Below are 18,762 nucleotides of genomic sequence, written 5' to 3'. Positions count from 1 at the left end.
GGTGAGCGCGAACGGACGGAGTTCGCCGCTGCAACGCCGCTCCGCTCTCACCTCATCGAGTCCAACCGCTAAATCGATTTTTGTCCTCCCCTTTTTCTCTCTCTCTCTCTCTCTCTCTCTCTCTCTCTCTCTCTCTCTTTTTTTAATCAAATATTCTAAATAGTTTGAAGTTTGGCTGTGCATCTTGATAGAGCACCCTTGCACCTTGCTCCAGCTTTTTACTCTGGTGCTTCTCACAGCCTGCCAATAAGGTCCATTGACTTGTTTTGCACTAGCCTCCATCTCATCCATGCTTGATGCGCAAGCCATGCCCCACCACATTTGGATGTAAATATGAGCGGCAGAGGCACCAGGGGAAGGGTGGGTGTGTGTGTGTGTGTGTGTGTGTGTGTCTGTCTGTCTGTGTGTGTGTGTGTGTGTGTGTGTGTCTGTCTGTGTGTGTGTGTGTGTGTGTGTGTGTGTCTGTCTTTGTGTTTGTGTGTATGTGTCTGTGTGTGTGTGTGTGTGTGTCTGTCTCTGTGTGTGTGTGTGTGTGTGTGTGTGTGTGTGTGTGTGTGTGTTTGTGTGTGTGTGTGTATGTGTATGTGTCTCTGTGTGTGTGTGTGTGTGTGTGTGTGTGTCTGTCTCTGTGTGTGTGTGCATGTGTGTGTTTATGGGGTTAGCGGATAGGTGAGCTGGGCAGAGGCCGTTGGAGTGAGCTGGCTGCCTAATGCCGAGTCCCGGCGTCTCCGATGGCTGCCAGTGGGCGTACCTGTCAGGCAGAGCGCATGAATTATGCAACGGGAATCGGGGCTTGCCAGCTGCATGCCCAGTCCCACGGTCAAGGGTAACGCCGGTAAACCACCGCCCCTCAGGAGCCAAAGCAGACATAGCTCACCTCACACACCCGCTGTTGATACCTGAGTGCGCAGCTGAGCAGGTTTATTGTTTCGAGTGTGTGGGAGAGTGACCTCATCAGGGCCTAGATATGTTAAATTATAACAGCATATGACATGTACATATACAGTATTCACCGAACGTATCTTTATTTAATACTTTTTACCCTTCCACTGAGAAGATTAAATAGAAAGAGTATGAAACAAGCCATCTTCTTCAATATGGAAGTTTTCTCACCGTACTTCTGAGTGCGTCATGTAGTTCAGTATACTATTTGTCAGCTTGCCCTCATTGACCCTCTGGAGCATCGACCTGCTCTTTAAATCTTCCTCTCCGAGAGTAATTCATCGTCGACTCTTTCTTGGACCGTCAGCGGTGATGTAGAGGTATTATTTGAGGCGTTGGAGCACACCAGCTGTCGGGGGGCCCTGGGGGATATCAGTCAAAAACCTCCTCCTCTAAGGAGGGCACCTTCTAATGTATATGTGTTGTTCTTGGGTTCATATGGGCTCCCATGGCCCTTACAGTACTTTACATTAACAATGTCCTCATATGCTACAGAGCCACAGAAGCCAAGGAAACGAGGGGGCTTTTCACTACAGTAATTGGCTGCCAGGCTTCTATTAGAGTTAAATGCTCTGGAAAAGAGCTGTATGGAAATAGTTACAGTGCAATCAGCCTTGTATGCCTGTATCCCTATATCATGTGGTGAGTGTGACCAATACAAATGATAGTTGTAGACTAAAAGATGATTCATGCTATTACGTAGTAAACCACTACAAATTACGAGAGAGAAAGAAGAAAGCAGTGCTTTGATGTGGAAATAATGATTTTGAGGATCATATGTAAGCTATACGTATGGTAACCATGGCATAACTTAACTGTTGGCAAGACACACGTACAAACTTCTTGTAAAGTACTTTCATTTTACATCTTTTGACCTCAAGCATTGTTTATGTGCAGTGATGAATTTTATTCATGCCTTTATGACAAGTCAGCTTTAAAAGTTGTCAACCAAAATAACACTTCCCCACTCTATTTATAGCTGTCATTTAGTTCAGCAATTGATAATCTGTCACTCTTGTCAGCCTTGGGCAGACTGACATGGAGGATAACGGACCTATAAAATGCTGAAAGGAAAAAAAAAACACTCGCATCAAAATTGGTTAAATTATTTTTTCGCTCTGTGAAATGGCATCAGAGAGGAAGAGGCTCCTGTAGTTTCCATTGCCTTCAGAGTCAGAGGCATGGAAGGTGAGTCCTGTCAGTATCACGTTAAACAAAGAAAGACAGGAAAGGAACAGTTTATAACAGAAAACCTCATCCACCTCTCCTCCATCCCAAGCACCAAACCCCACTGTGTTTAATGCCCTCGGCAGCAGCTAAGTATTTGTCTGTTTTTTCAACCGTCGCTATTACGCCGATCGATAGCCATCTTCCTCTTTGCTCCCAATTTGTCTGCACTTTTGTGCCATTTCCTCCCGCAGCGCTGGAGAGGCCGAGGTGGACAGTGGTCACCCCGCTGGGCAGTAGGTGGACCCCGACCGAATGAAATCAAAGGCTTAGCGTGATCGATGCGGTTTGCTGAGCGTGCAGGAGGTTCTGGCCCGGGGCCTTCTCTGTGTGTGAGGGGGCTACCTCACGTGTGTGTGTGTGTGTGTGTGTGTGTGTGTGTGTGTGTGTGTGTGTGTGTGTGTGTGTGTGTGAGGGGGGGGGGGGGTGAGGGGGGTGTGCGCAGCTTTCAGCCAGACCTGTTTGTGAGCAGAGGTGCCTAGGTGAGCAACTCACCACCCACCCACTCACACACACACACACACCTTCCCACCTTCCCTCCTCAATCTGCCACCACCCTCCCCCAGCCTGGAGAGGCAATCAGCAGCATTCAGTGTACCCCCCTTCACCCACCCTCCCCTCACCCACCACCATCTTGTTCCATCTTCAGCGCTGCCAAAGGGTGTAATGGCCTTTCATCGATTCACCTTCCCCTGTTTATTGCCACCCCAACCTGGATTGCAGCCCTCGCCTCGACCTGCCTCTAAGGCTGATACTGCGGAGCTACGCTTTTTGCCCAGTCGCTAACGCTAATCTCCCAGCAGCCCAGTCGCTAACGCTAATCTCCCAGCAGCCCAGTCGCTGACGCTAATCTCCCAGCAGACCCTAAGGCACCGCATTGCTACTTACCGACCACCAGCCCAGAGCCTCTGCGGGGCCCCATGAGTAACACATGGCCCTGTGGCCCTCCCTCACCCACCCAATCCACCCATTCAGCCTCTACCTGTACCTCGCTCTCTCCTCCCCCACTTGTTTTTGTTTGTTCCCTCAGCCAAAAGTGAGAAAGAAAAACTGCAAAAGAAGGATAGAAGAAATATAGGGTTTTTATAGGGACGAAGCTATTGAATAAGACAGTTTGAATGAGACGAGTGGAATGAAAGTAAAGAACAAAAGAAGAGAGAAAGAAACAAACACAGACAGAGAGAGGGGGAGAGGGATCGGACAGGGATAAACACGGTGCGGTTGGCTGCCTGGCAGCGCCGGGGTGGAGGGGCTGGAGGGTGGGGAGAGATGGAGAGCGAGCAGAAGGGCTGGGAGAACACAGGGCTGAGGCTGGTAGCTCTGGTTCTCATGCCGCCCACATTACTGCCTCTGTCACACTAAATCTCCCCTTATTTCACACCCAAGGCCATATGGGTGCCGAGATTGCAACTCGGTGCCAGACTGAATGTTAACAAACACACATGCACGCACACACATTCATACACACACACACACACACACACACACGTACACAGAAAGACACACCTGCACTCATCACCCTCTCTTCACCTATGCTCACACACACACACACACACACAAACACACACACACACACACACACTTAGAAACACATTCTCTCACGCACACCTGCACCTTTCACCCTATACTCACACTCACCAATGCTTTCACCCTTCCCCCACACACACACACACAAACACCACCACCACCACACACACACATACACCATTAAAGGAGAATTCCGGTGTGATATTGACCTAAAGTGTATTGAAACATAATACCGAGTGTGAACGTATGTCTCATAGCCCATCTCGGCTTGTCCCCTGCACTCCAAAATCTGGCGCTAGTTAGCCGATGCTACCAACAGCTTTTTCAATAGTGGTGCTTCGGCATCGGGCTAGCCATGCAAATAAATCACTGTTTTACACCCATTTACGAGGCTCAATGTATCTCCACACTTCATTGGTAGACTTCCGAGGGCCCTGACATTTAAAACCAGACATTGAGAACTTTGAAAAAGCACTGGTAGTTTACTTACAAGACGATTTATACAGACAGTATCTTCACGAAGTTTAGCGTTTGCAGCCATCTTGAATTTAGTCACGATAAGTCGAGCAACGAGTAAGAATGAACAGGTATGATAAGGGATCAGATTCCAAAAATAATTCAGTGGAAATGCATGGATTCCAGTTTCTTCCAGTAGCAGCAACTGGAATCCATGCATTTCCACTGAATTATTTTTGGAATCTGATACATTGAGCCTCGTAAATGGGTGTAAAACAGTGATTTATTTGCATGGCTAGCCCGATGTCGAAGCACCACTATTGAAAAAGCTGTTGGTAGCATTGACTAACTAGCGCCAGATTTTGGAGTGCAGGGGACAAGCCGAGATGGGCTATGAGACATACGTTCACACTCGGTATCATGTTTCAACACACTTTAGGTCAATATCACACCGGAATTCTCCTTTAAGTCTATCCTTTCCATTTCAGTACTCTGAGGTCCTTTAGTTGGTGCTCGCTGAATCTGGTCAATGAATATACAGGAGATATGTTATTTAGGGATGAATTGAATACAGTATAGGCTCTGTTTTTGGGAGTATAGAAAATGATAGGAGAATACTCTTTTTATTGGCGTCCCTTGGTCTCATTAACTGTATTTATATGTGACTTTAGTGTTGTCAATATCTAAGAGGCATTAACAATAGTTTTTTAATATTCCTTGTTTGTTACTGCTGAAATTATTGGACAATATTTATGTTTTACAAGTAGAATTGTGAAGAGATTTTTTTTCTCCTGCTCACTGGCATATGTTCACAGAAATGAAGGGACAGCTTACAGTATATCTGGTATATGACACTGAGATGCTGAGCTCCTTGACAAGAGTGCAAACCTCACCCTCAGTCGTCCCCAAGTGTGTTATTGTCCTCATTGTCAGATAATGCCTAAATAGTACCTAAAATATTAAAGAAAGTTTGTGTCTATGGACACATAGTTCCTGCTTCCTTCTTAAGCTATGCTAAGCTAACTGGTGTACTGTAGGAAACAGTTCCCTTTAACTGTCACGGTTTGCAGGGAATTTGGACCCAAACGCACAACAAACACGACAAATTTGGAATGAAAAGCTTTTACTTTATGAAACCAAGAAAACGGACAGTGTGACTAACACGAACAAAGACAATGCACAGAGGGAACATGAGAGCTTAAATACACAGGATAACAAGACACAGGTGACAATGAAGACAATTAAACAATATTCAGGGAATAGACCCCTGAAGTTCGCTTACAAAAAAGCTACCATATTTGCCCATATAAGGAGATCTGATATCTTGAGATTTTTCCTGGGAAAATAACATGGGGATTTGGAATTATCACACCTGTTAAACTCTTGCGGGGGCGACAAAATTGGAAATGCAAACGCTTTGCTTTTACTTTTGTCCTCTGCCTTTGAGTGGTACTGTGATATCCGGTACTGCATTTCAGACTTTCGTCTCCGCAAGAGTTTAACAGGTACGATAATTCAAAATCCTCATGTTATTTTCTCATAGGAAAAATCGCCAGATACCGGATCTCAAAGATGGCAGCTTTTTTGTAGGTGAACTTCAGAAGTCTATTGAACTCAAATCAGGTGAGGGGCGGAGGAGACAGGGAAAACCAGGAACAGGAAGTACATGACACAGGACACAGGGAGTAAACATAGGAGCACAGGATGCAGGAAGTGAACATAGGAGCACATGGCACAGGACACAGAAGGTAAACATAGGAGCACATGGCACAGGAGGTAAACAAAGGAGACACAATGGAATGCAACTAGATGTACCGCAGAGCGGTACAAAATATGACCGCCGCCCAGTCCAGCACATTTTTTCCACAAAAATAAATCACGCTGAAAGGCCTATAGGATTCTAACTGTCTCACTAAATTGCATTATCCACACTCAATTCTCACTGGTATCTGCTAGACAACAAGTACCAAAACATGATTAGTTCATAGATTTCACATGTAAAATTAATTTTATACAACCCCACCTCCATCTTGCCTGTTCATAATTCTGAGAAATTATTGAATTGTGTGCATGTGTGCATGTACATGTTTATGTTATGTGTGTGTGTGTGTGTGTGTGTGTGTGTGTGTGTGTGTGTGTGTGTGTGTGTGCGTGCGTGCGTGCTTGTGTGTGTGCCTGCGTATGTGCCTGCGTATGTGCCTGTGCATGCATGCGTACATATGTCGACTGTGTGAGTATGTGTCATACGTATGATTACTGTGAATGTATGTGTGCGTCTGTATCTGTTCACATGTGTGCACATGAAATGGGTTGGTGTACGTCACTAAATGTACACATACATTATTTTATTGTAAGGCCCCCCATGAACGAAAGTACACAAAACTTGGCATGCATTCGGAGGGTGTCCTACACTTTTAATTTCGTGCAGTTTTGACCTTGTCAGCCAGAGATATTGTGATGAAAACACCTAATTTTTTGCTTTTTAATTTTTAACTAGGTGGCGCTATACATGAAATAAGTGGTAATGGGATGGGTTGACATGCCCCCTTAAGACCAACATACATAAAAAAGGTGGACCTCCTAGGCCCTACGGTTCTCGAGATTAGATTAGATTAGATTTACAGAAAACTGTGTCTGCCCTACCCTCCTTTCGGGGGGTCCAGTCCAGCGGGGGGGCAACAGATCAAAACGAAAAACGATGGTTCCATGCTATCCATGTGGGGTTACATGCCCACCAAGTTTTGTGTACCCCGGTCTTTCAGTGTCCCGGGAATCCTTGACGGAAATTTGGGCATGCGAAAAAGATTAAAAAAAAAAAGAAAAAAAATCTGACTAAACCTATATGACCGCCGCTTCGCTGCGCGGCGGTCATAATAATCAAGGTACACTCTGGCAAAACAGAACAAGATGGGACAAGACCCTTACAATAACAATGAGAAGTGTGCAATGAAACAAAGGGTTAAAGGAGGGAGAGAGAATATAATACAATTATGTTACCACATTCACTCCAGATATGCTTCAGATATGCTAAGTGACATGCAATTTTCAACTAGAGGTTGTTGGTCTCTCTTTGAGAGCCTATCTAATTTCTTAAGGGGGTAATTGCAGCAGTTGCCAGGTTACAGAATATCAAGCTTCATAAAGTGGAGTGAAAATGACCGGTATGTTGTCACAGTGCTGTTATGTAAGGGACAGTGCAGAGTCTGCACTCAAATTAACATCTACAGAATGAAGAGGACCTACAGTAGACATGCAGTGGAGGTCCTGAAAAAGATTTATTTTCCAAGAACAGACTACTATAAAAAATGTGAAATAAATACCTTATAAAAACCGCAGCAGTCATTATTCAATTTAAGCTGTCATTAAAAAATAAAAAAATATCGGACCTTAAATGTTAGGATTGCCTATTCAATTCAGTTGAATATTTTACAGCATTCTGATAAGCGACATAATAACTCCATATTTAAATTCTTACAATTGAAATGTGATATTATTTTTTGAGATCCACCAGCCTACACCCCCCAACTAGCCTCTCACCTGCCTGCTGGAGTCGAAAGACAGGTATGACCAGCCCAGTAGTTATCTTTAGCCTTACCCTACCATCTTCTACCTCCAGTCAGTCTTGTAGAGTCCTCGACAATTTAGCAGCCAGAGGTCTTAAGGCTCTAGACATTTTGGAGTGTGCTGTTCTGGCTCAAATCTCCCACAGTGGTCATCTCTCTTCTTTCTTCTTTTATATTCTCCTCTGTTCTTCTCTCTTCTCGAGTATTAAAGCTATTTATTTTTTGTTGAACACGCTTCATTCTATCCACATACACATTTCATGATGTCATGGTTCTACAAAGTTTGTTTGCTTGGTATTCCTTTGTGTACATTCATGGCATTTCTCTTGTCTGTGGACGAAAGTATAAAAGTGTGAAAGTAACTTTATAGAACATACATGACTTACAGTAGCATTGTGTAATGTTGATCACTTTGACTATTTAGAAGAGAAAGGACACTGGTATCTAAGGCATAAATAAGCTCCTCTCCTCTCCTCTGTACTCCTCTCCTTCTCTCTCCTCTTACAGACACAATCTGGAAGGCTGCCATGCTACAGCAGGCGGAGGGGGGGGGGGGGGTGTTGTCTTAATTCTTGGGCTAATCTTGGGGCTCAAGTGTTCATTTCTCACTCTCTGAATGGACGCATTGACAGGCTTTTCTGAAAGTTCCTGCACCGGTTGAAAAGCTGCGTTGCCTCTTTCAATTTATTTACATTTACGGCAAGAGACTGAGAATCTGTGTGGTGTTGGTTGTGCTAGTACTGTATGCACCGAATAGAGAGTGTGCGAGAGAGATAGAGAACGAGGGCGAGAGAAGGAGAGAGAGAAAATGAGAGAATGAGCAAGAAAGGAGAGGAACGGATGTGTAAGCTTTTCATCCTTCCTTATTTTAGCTAGACTATTTATCTGTGCTCTTTACCAAGTCCTGATAAATGAATGTTTTCACAGCAAATCAAACACTGACGATAACACCCTGTCAAAACCCTGTCTGTCGCCTTCGCCAAGTCTCATCACTGAGACTGAAAGGAATTGACATATTCGGATTGTGCATGCAAATATTAGATACAGAGATTAGATGAGTATAGCCATACAATTCTGTCTCCTGATGAAAAGAATAGTGGCTAGATAGACAAAAAAGCAAAAGAGGAAAGGAAACCCCCCTCTTTCTAAATTATATTGCATTCAAATAAAAGCGAGTGAAGCAAAGATCCTTTTCTCAAGCTGAGCCTAAACGGAGATGGTCCTTATTGGAAGAAAAAAAAGAAAAGAAAAAAGAAGACAAAGAAAAAAATCCTCAGTTCTATTAACGAGCTCAAAATTCCATTATCCACAGTTGGGGATTAAATCATGTTATCTGTCTTCTCTCCTTAGGAGAGTGGAGGTGGGGGGAGTAGGAGGGGCGGCAGTGATAACAAAGAAGCCGCCCCTGTGAGGAACTAAAAGACCAGCGTCTGGAACACAGCTCACACACAGATACTCATATGCACTCACACAGACACACATATACATACACACACAGACACACACACACACATACACACACACACACATACACACACATACACACATACACACATACACACACACACACACACACACATACACACACACACACATACACACATATACATACAGTACACACGCACACACATATGCACACGCGCACACACACACACAGTCTCACACACACACACACACACGGCGTCTCTCTCACACATACACAGAGACATACACACATACATGCACACACACACACACACACGTGCACACTCATTCCCACACCGAGCTTTAGACGTCTTAGGACTCTTTTGTTGCACGTAAGCTGTGATGAACAGAGAGGGCCTGGGCGGCGGCGGGGCGCATGCGGCAGCCTAGCACCTTCCCTCATTAGCATGGCGAGCCGAAGGATTACACGCACCCGTCTTAATTGATCTAATTAGCTCCTTGCTCCCTTTTGTTCAAGCCGCTGTATCATCAAGAGAAGCTCCTTTATTCCCATACCGAGGGGAGGAGCCGCGCCGAGAGAGGTTTAAGCGTTAGACAGATGTGCGGACGCAGCGTCGAGACATGAAGGAAGCGCTTGCCTGTACTCCGAAGTACACGGACAAACTGCACTTACACACTTGGCTTTTTTATCACAGAACTTGTAACGGTAGCGTGCGGTCTGTTCCGGAAATGTCTTTGCCACAGGAACAGCTTGAGGACATAACTAAATAAGGTGTCCCAGATAGCTATACAACCATGAAAACAACAATGCCCTGCAAGTTATTTTTGATTGTACTAGGTCTATTTGAGAGTATTACGAGTGCATCTAAAAATTGTTTTTGTATGTCACGTTTGTTAACATCTTATTACTCTCTATAACTATGTAAGTACTTTTATGAGATGATGATCATTAATGCCATGTAAAACAGTACAATACAATAGAATGATGATGCAGTATAAGTTGTTAATTGTGGGTTTTCTCTCTCTCTTTCTCTCTCTCTATCTCTCTCTATCCCTCTCTCTGTCTCTCTCTCTCTTCCCCCTCTCCATGTCTCTCCAGGACACAGAGATATTGAACACAGCAGTGCTCACAGGCAGAACAGTGGCAGTACCAGTGAAAGTGGTTACCGTGGGGACTGATGGGTCAGTGACTGATGTGACCGAGTCGGTGGAATGCCGTTCAACTGATGAAGGTGTGGTCAAGGTCAGTAAGAAGCCCCAACCTTTGAGTCTCTGATGACGGGAATCCACTGTGGCTTTCTGACCTCCCCTGATCCTGAGACAAGTGGGCACAGGTTACCTGGGGGCATGTGTGCACACGAGAGAAGTTGCAATAGTTTGAAACCTCAAGGTCTTTCCTTTTTACCTCCTGAATTCAAAGTGACTATTCATTTTACTTTTCATTTGTAAAGTAAGGCTGTGCAGCAGGGCTCAAACCTAAGGCTTGCGTCACTGGCACACTGACGATAAATAGTGAAAGATTTTTTTCACCTCTTGAGTAGCCATGAGCTGTTGAGCGGTCTGTCTTACCATTACCATATTTAAAATGATTGATGTTTGTAGTTTGTAGTACCCCGTAGTTTGTAAAATCCTTCACGAATTTTTGCAGTGTTTCACGAAAGCATTGTAACTGAAATAGCGTAACACTTGGAAATGTTTGTAGATTAATGTGTGCTCTGGAGTAGTCTGAGAGCACCTGAACACAGATGCCGACATAAGTGTGGCACACTCGTTTGTTTACTTAGATTCCATTATTTTCAATACAGCCCTCTACCCCACTGCCCAACCATTTCATCGCCACCATGTTGACTACAATTCAGCTAAATGAGACACAGCAATTTTCTAAGCATAGACATACTTGGAACTACATTCTCATTCAGGCGAAGCACTACTACTTGGGATTTGCAGAAGTAACAGCCTTTTCAGGAGCTACGTGCAAATCCCTCCGCCCAAGTAGCTATGTTTTGCCTGAATGAGAATGAAGTTGTATATGTGTGTATAGTATGTGCTTATATATGTATGCAATGGACTTTTCCATGATATTCTTATTTTTTGAGATGCACCTGCAAAGGTCCACGAAAAACAAAACAAAAAACAAAAGTGCTGAGATTGGTGATTTGGGTTGTTATTACAATGTTATTACACATTTACTCTCTCACTTATTGCTCTAGTCACCAGTGTTTAGATTTTTGCATACTACTTTAAACCAATAGAAAAAATATTAAATTTGGACACATAATTGGCAAAGTAAATAAATGAGACATTGTCAGAGTAACATAAATACCCTTTATTGTATTCTCAGAATTCAAGTAAGGGTTCAAGCATTTACGCCTGAGCCATCCTGGTAGGTAGTTTTATGTTAGCTGGCACCATAAGTTAGCAAGATTTCTAACTGGCCAGCTGTGCTGTTGATGTTTGCTTGGCAAGCCTGTTGACTGTTGACGCGTTAACTCTCGGTTGTAGATACAAACCTATAGACGCATTATGCATTATTATACAGTATTAGCATAATGGACAACATGAAGCAACCATATGGTTCTTAAATCTCACAAATTGTTTTGGTCACGTCAAAAAATGCATGATTGTATTAGTCACGGAAAACAAAAGAAAGCATCTTGAGGGCTAAATGGTATACAGTACATGGTATATTCATAACTTTGGAAAAGTATAATGTATGCTCCCTTTAAATAAAACATTTAAGTGCTTAGTTATAGGCCAAGTGCATTGCAGTGCAGATTTAATTGCACTTGTGTATATGATGTGTTTAAAGTTGAGGGCTTAGAATGAAGGGCAAAGAGAAGAGGGAACGAGAGCCTTCAACATTTTAATCTGGAGTTGGCTTTCTTTTTGCCACTTTTTGCCAGTGTATGAAAGCCACTTTGGTTCTAGGCTAATCAACAAAAATGCTAATGGTTTTGTGTGTGTGTGTGTGTGTGTGTGTGTGTGTGTGTGTGTGTGTGTGTGTGTGTGTGTGTGTGTGTGTGTGTGTGTGTGTGTGTGTGTGTGTGTGTGTGTGTGTGTTGTGAGTGGGTCTAAGATGGAGAAAATGAGAGAAAGTGAGGGACTTGTGTTCTCTCCCTGGACTTAATTATCTATCAAACACTCTGTGAACACTGTGACATTGACCTCTGGAGAGGAATCATACTCACACAATAGTGAGTGAGTCACACACACACAAACACACACACACACACACATCTCATTTGTGTTGCCCTCATATCGTGCTTGCTGTCTCAAGAAAAGACTTCCATTTGCTCCCCATTTAATAATCTTCATATATTTTTTTTTATCAGAATAGAGCCCAATTTTTTCCCACTCTTCCTCTCTGTATGCATCTCGTCCATGTGCCAGTGCAACATCACTAGATTTAGTTTGACACCAGCCTTGCTCTCATGCTTTTCAGTACGAGGGCAGACAAGTCTGGTTTCTTAAAGGACACTCTTATCCTTGGCGGTTTTTAATTGAGCAGATACGAGCTCTGCGTTTGGCTTTTCTCCTCTCCGTGACACACAGCCTCAGCAAAGTCATGCCGCCGAGGTCTGTCTTGTCGCCTGTCAAGTCTAGTCTAGTCGGAGTGCCCGGGGTGAAGTTAAAAGTTAAAGTTTGGTCCCAGACAAAACATTTAACGGATGACGCAACATTGAAGAAGGGTTTATGAAAACACCAAAATGAGGGGGGGAATTACACGAGGCGCCGATCGAGGCTTTCATTTTGACGCGCGTCGTCGCCGCTTGTGTGGCATGTGGGAGCTCATGCCGGGGAGCCATTATGAAGTCCCCCGCACTTACCGTTTGCAGTTGCACTTCGTTTTATTTCCCTTCCGAGGACAATTAAAATCCCATTGTTGTGCGCATATGTGGTTTTAAATTTCAAGCTTTTTAAATAGTGGAACATATTAAATGATAATCAATTGAGGGAATGAGGGGGGAGGAGGTAGGGTTGGGAGGGTTGAGACAGAGAGAGGGGATAGAGTGATGGTTGGAGTAAGAGAGAGGAGAGAGAGAGAAAGAGAGGGGGAGAGAAGAGAGTCAATGAGGGATGAAGTTGATTCTTTTAGATGGCTCACTGCATGACTGCTTTAAAAAGCATTTCGTCAGAGCTGGAGTTTTGATGGGAGGTGTGTGTGTGTGTGTGTGTGTGTGTGTGTGTGTGTGTGTGTGTGTGTGTGAGTAAGCAGAGCTGATCGGGGACGTGTTGTGCTTAATTACCTCTATCAGACAGCAGCCCGATCTCAACACATGGAGAGACCTGAGCGTCATGCTCAGCTGCACTCTCACTCAACTGCACTCCCTCACCCCCCCCCCCTCCCTCCCTTCCTCCCTTTCTCTCTCTCTCTCTCTCCCTCTTTCTCTCTCTCCCTCACTCTCTCTCTCTCTCTCTCTCTCTCTCTCTCTCTCTCTCTGTCTGTCTCTCGTGTCCTGTGTCTATCATTTTCCCCACTCCCTACCTCCCTACCTAATCCCCCTCCCCTCTCCTCCCGCATGGAACTCTGTCAGGTCCAAAGCAGTTGCATTTTATGACCACGCCCGTTTTACGTCCTACGTAATTTAGAACGACCATTAACTGTATGTTATTTGCACACCTATGAAGAAGATCCATTTTGTGGGCCGTATCACACGTGTATATTAATTCGCCGAACTCGTTGTGAAGTTTAAATGAACCGTCACGTTGCATCCGAGCTGTAAAATGCAGACGTTCAGAACATGGCAACATTGTAGCATATGACGGAGGTGGCTTTCAGCTAGATGGATGACAGCAGGCTAGGTAAAATAGCGATGTTTCAAAGCTAAAGTTAATCAGAATCTTGGGATACGCCCGCTTGACAACGGGAGAGATAGAACTAAAGACTGGCCTTTGGCCGTAGCAACCATCCATTTAGAACTAGTAACGGCAGTTTGTCCTGCAAGTTGAGAAATTAGTTGATATGTGTCGGAAGAAAGTAGTTCTACAACCAAGACAGTTTTAGCAATTAAAACTCGGGCCGTTTTACAACCTCGACCGTGCATTAACTTCTGTGAACAGACCACCGTGTCGTCCATTATCCCTTACATAGCACACTTATGTTAAAACAAGTACAGAGAGCCAACACAATTTCAGATGGAAAAAAGTAGAACTGAGAGGGTGCTGTATGAAGACAAAATATTGGAGCTGGTGAGATGGGGGAATCGTACCTTACCATAATTGATGTATGAGCTGCCAAGTCTGTCCCTTAGGCGAACGGTGGATCCATCTCTCAAAATGAGAGTCTTACTTTCTCAAAGTTTGAGAGCACTTTGGGTGAAACTCTACTCGAATTGCTCACCAGGTATCATCAGTAAGAAGATATGCATTCTCCTCTGTGTGAACGCCATAGAGTCAGAGATCAGGTTGAGGTTTTCCATTACGGTTCACTGATCGACTGACATTTGTATTGTAATGCATATTGATCACATATGAATTGTATTGTAGGTAGTGATGCATTGTCTTTTTCTTTTTTTAAAATTGGTGTCCCTGTGTGTTCTCTTTGGTCTCTTTGTGTTTTCACCGAAGTTACAAAACTGCTCCAACATGCATTTATATTCCGAGCACAGGTCTGTCACAAACCACTCTGTTCTGTTCTTTTTTCAATTTCTTTTCTCTTTTTCTCTCTAAGTATTGTTTTGCATTCTCGTTCCCTCTCTGTTCCTCCTCTCTCTCATAAGTGTGTGTTTGTGTGTGTGTGCGTGCGTGCGTGCGTGCGTGTTTGTGTGCATGTTTGTGTGTGTGTGCGTGTCTGTCTGTGTGTGCGTTTGGGTGTTTAAAGGGGTGGGTGTGTTTGGGTGTTTGGGTGTTTGTGTGTTTGTTTGTGCGTGTGTGTGAGTGAGTTTGGGGTGGTTGTGTTTAGGTGTTTGTATGTGTGTGTGTCTGTGATGCATCATTAAACCTTATGGTTCAGTCGCTGCTCAAGCCCTTGAGGTCTGCTGTCCTGTCCTGTCTGAGTGTCCTCACTCGGTGCGCTCTCAATGACCCTGATTAATGAGATGCCGCTGCCTTTATGACTGATGGGATGATAGAAAAGCCAAGGCTTGTGTGTGTTTTGGTGTGTGTGTGTGTGTGTGTGTGTGTGTGTGTGTGTGTGTGTGTGTGTGTGTGTGTGTGTGTGTGTCCGTGTGTGTACTTGTGTTTGTGCAGCCCAATTGCTCTGTTGTTTTGTGGGGGTGAATAATCAGATTCTATCGTGTGTGTCTGGTGTTTGGGTGTGTATGTGAATGATTGTGCGTGTGTTTGTGTGTGTGTGTGTGTGTGTGTGTTTGTGTGTTTCAGTGTCTGTGTTTATGTACCTTTTGTCTGCATTGTCCCAGAATTCATTCAAAATAATGTGTATCATAAACGAAGCTCTACAACTCAAATAACCCCCACACACACACACACACACACGCATACACTTGGGCTTGCAGTATTCATGCAACCAGACCATAGACCAGGTATAATGGATTTCCCAACAGCATAACTACACCTCTGAATCAGCAGGGTGAAGAGCAACCACTCTACACTGACATAACTCTCACGACCTGCTCCGAATTACACTCCCTCTCATTTTGTGGGTATTTGCCAGAGTTCAGTTGGTTCATAGGGCCGTACAGTGAATATGGAAAACAAAATGTGAGAGGTACACAGAAACAGGGACAGAGAGATGAGAGAGAGAGGGGGGGGGGGGTGTTGAGAGAGATGCACGGTTCCACACAAGATTCATACGAAAAGCAGATTGCCAGGAGATCTTAGGGGATGAGAGACGCCACATTCTCATGGCTGGACTATGAAAGATCAACGGCACAGATGCTCGGTTGGAGACGGAGCTCTCGATCGCTTCAGTCTGTCATGCCTCTTTACTTTTCACTTGTCCCCAAAACTTTCTTTTTTGCACGGCGCACAGCGCTACTGGTAATGAATGCCTGGCTCCAACACCCTCCATGCTGTCAAATATGGCAAGGACAACAGAGAGGCAGCTTCCTGAGTGCTTCCTCGCTCTCTCCGAAGATGGGAAAAGAGAGAGAGAGAGAGAGGGAGAGAAAGAAGGAGGGGTGGAGGAGAGAGCTCAAATGAATGACACGCTCGACTGAGTGAAATTTGTGCTTTGAGGGAAGTTGACGGGTGACGCTGGCGGCTGTACAGATTTCACGCCACTGCTTTGGGCCACCTTCATCTAACCTGCTATCCCCTCGTCTCCCCTCCAACACACACATACACGCACACACACACACATACACATACACACACACACACTATACGCATGCTTCGATTTTGCACATCTTTTAGGTCTGGGGTTTCTTTTTTCCTACTGATTGGTGGAGATGAGAAACCACTCAACCAATCAGGGTGGCAAGTTGGCTGAGAGCCACAGTAATGTCTCCAAAATGTAACGTTGCTCTCTTGGAACAGAGAAGACCTCTCCTCTCTCCTCTCTCTCTCTCTCTCCCTCTCCCTCCATCGCCCACACCATCTGTTGAGCTGCTTTCAACCCACAGGGCCCGGCAAAATGTCGGCATGCCGAACAGGGGAGGGGATGAGACTCGGGGGGCCGATTGTAGTCTGGAATAAATACTTGGATCCAGCAGTCAAAGGCATCCAACCCCCTCTCATCCCGCGCATGAAAGCCCCGTCATGAGAAGAGATCCTCAGCAGAGATGAACAGAGGTCTTAGAATCTCAAACATACCGTGCTGATTAACATGAAAGAGTGTGTTTTTTTATTTTATTTCATTCTTCCTCAGAGAAGCGACGAAGGGGCAAGAGATAGAGAGCGAGAGAGTTTTGTTTTTGTTTTTCTAGAGGAAGGCAGGGAGAGTGAGTGAGAGAGTGATGGAGATGGAGAGACAGAGAGAAAACAGAGATGTTGATCTCTTGATGCTTGATGTGTGCAATGATCATTAATTGAGCTCGGCTGTGATGGTGCTTCTCACAATCTTGTTGTTTCTTTTGTTTTCTTTACTTGTGTGCGTCAGTTATTCATTTTGTGTCTCTGTGTGTGTGTCTGTATGCAGCCGTTATGGTGTGTGTGCCTGTGCCTGCGTGCTTGTGTGTGTGTGTGTGTCTTGGGAGTGATTGTGTTGACAGATATCTGTCTGTTTCCTCCCCAGGTGTCTGAGCGCTGTGACTATGTGTTTGTGAACGGGAAGGAGACGGGCGGGCGCGTCCAGATGCTGGTCAACTTCACCTACAGCTACCTGAGCGCCCAGCTGGAGGTGAGCGTGTGGATGCCTCGCCTGCCGCTGCACATCGAGCTGTCCGACTCTGAGCTCAGCCAGATCAAGGGCTGGAGGGTGCCTGCCACCGCCGCTGCAACCAGCCAAAGGTTTGTGGTGTCTTATTTTACACCTCTATCCCATCTTGACAGCCTGGCCCAGGAACACACTGACCGTTCTGTTGGACCCACCTGGAATGACAGATGGATGGGCTTAACCAGGCACCGCATCGCATCAAGCCAAATGCCCCCTACTGCCCGCTCCGAAAAAGAGACGTTTGTGTTTTATTTGTTCCAAGTGGACAAGAATTAATACTGCTTTGCGCCGGAAGTCATTTAAAGGGGGAAAAAAACTCATTATCGGACTCAAAGGCTCCCTGCTGGAGTGCTGCAGACTGGGCAGTATTTAGATGGACACAGCCATTACTGCCCATGACTGGCTTCGGCCTCTTGTTTGCACAGACAGTCAGCATAGCATATGCCAAGATGAGCTTGTTTAAAGAGGAGTTTTGCCAGACAACTCAGTTAACTTGCACTCTCTACACAATTTGTAAATGTAGTATGTTTTATATGTTCCTATGGGAAAATCACATGGATTTTCCCCACAAAATCCATCAGATAGGTGCAGTCTAACATTTTTCTATACTCAATTAATAAAGCATAAATTCCCAAACCTGTCACTCACACTTTACCTGCCTTTTTTGGTGCTGTTTAATGGCCTCCTCATGACTGGACAAATGTCCAAGAAGCACCGGTCCTCTCTACAGGCCGTACCACGAGTGGCCCACCATGACACATCAGCAGTGTCCCCCAGTCATCTTCTCCCTGCTCTCATCTCTCCTCTCCTGTCTCCACCATTCTCCCCCAGTGGCTGGCTGTGCTCCGTGTGTGTGTGTGTGTGTGTGTGTGTGTGGTAAAGATGAGCCAGGGGGTTTGTTGGTGTTTTAATTATCAGCAGACTGCACTCAGTCGGGAGCACATGGGGGGGGCGGACAGGGGGGGGGGGGTGTAGGCGGTAGGGGTGGTGTGGGTGAGCAAGTCATATTTTTCTACTGCTGACGCAGTAATTATCTCACATTAGCGGAAACACCACTGCAGAACTAACAGCGTGGATGCAGAGTCTCATCAAAGAGGGCCTTCACTCTTGTGTACAGTATGTGTGTGTGTGTGTGTGTGTGTGTGTGTGTGTGTGTGTGTGTGTGTGTGTGGGTGTGTTTGTGTGTGTGTGTGTGTATATATATGTGTGTGTGTGTGTTTGTGTGTGTGTGTGTATCTGCATGTGTGTGTGTGTGTGTGTGTGTATCAGATAGAGAGAGAGAGTAAGAGGGGGTGACAACTAGTGTTTATAGCTAAATGACAGTCACCACCCTTCAACCGTTCACAC

General features: G+C 45.0%; 1 protein-coding gene across 2 annotated transcripts in view; it reads left to right on the top strand.

Moving 5' to 3' along the window:
- si:dkey-112m2.1 (transmembrane protein 132D) overlaps positions 1-18,762 on the top strand; it is a 156,280-nt gene that overhangs the window by 124,335 nt on the left and 13,183 nt on the right. For both annotated transcript variants that reach the window (XM_042059216.1, XM_042059215.1), the window contains 2 exons: positions 10,240-10,383; positions 17,275-17,489. In XM_042059216.1, the coding sequence (XP_041915150.1) occupies positions 10,240-10,383; positions 17,275-17,489 (359 nt within the window). The remainder of the gene's footprint in view (positions 1-10,239; positions 10,384-17,274; positions 17,490-18,762) is intronic.

This window comes from Alosa sapidissima, chromosome 13 (assembly GCF_018492685.1).
Source record: "Alosa sapidissima isolate fAloSap1 chromosome 13, fAloSap1.pri, whole genome shotgun sequence".
Lineage (NCBI taxonomy): Eukaryota > Metazoa > Chordata > Actinopteri > Clupeiformes > Clupeidae > Alosa > Alosa sapidissima.
The sequence above is the reverse complement of the archived record's forward strand: the minus strand, read 5'-3'. Positions and strand labels throughout refer to the sequence as shown.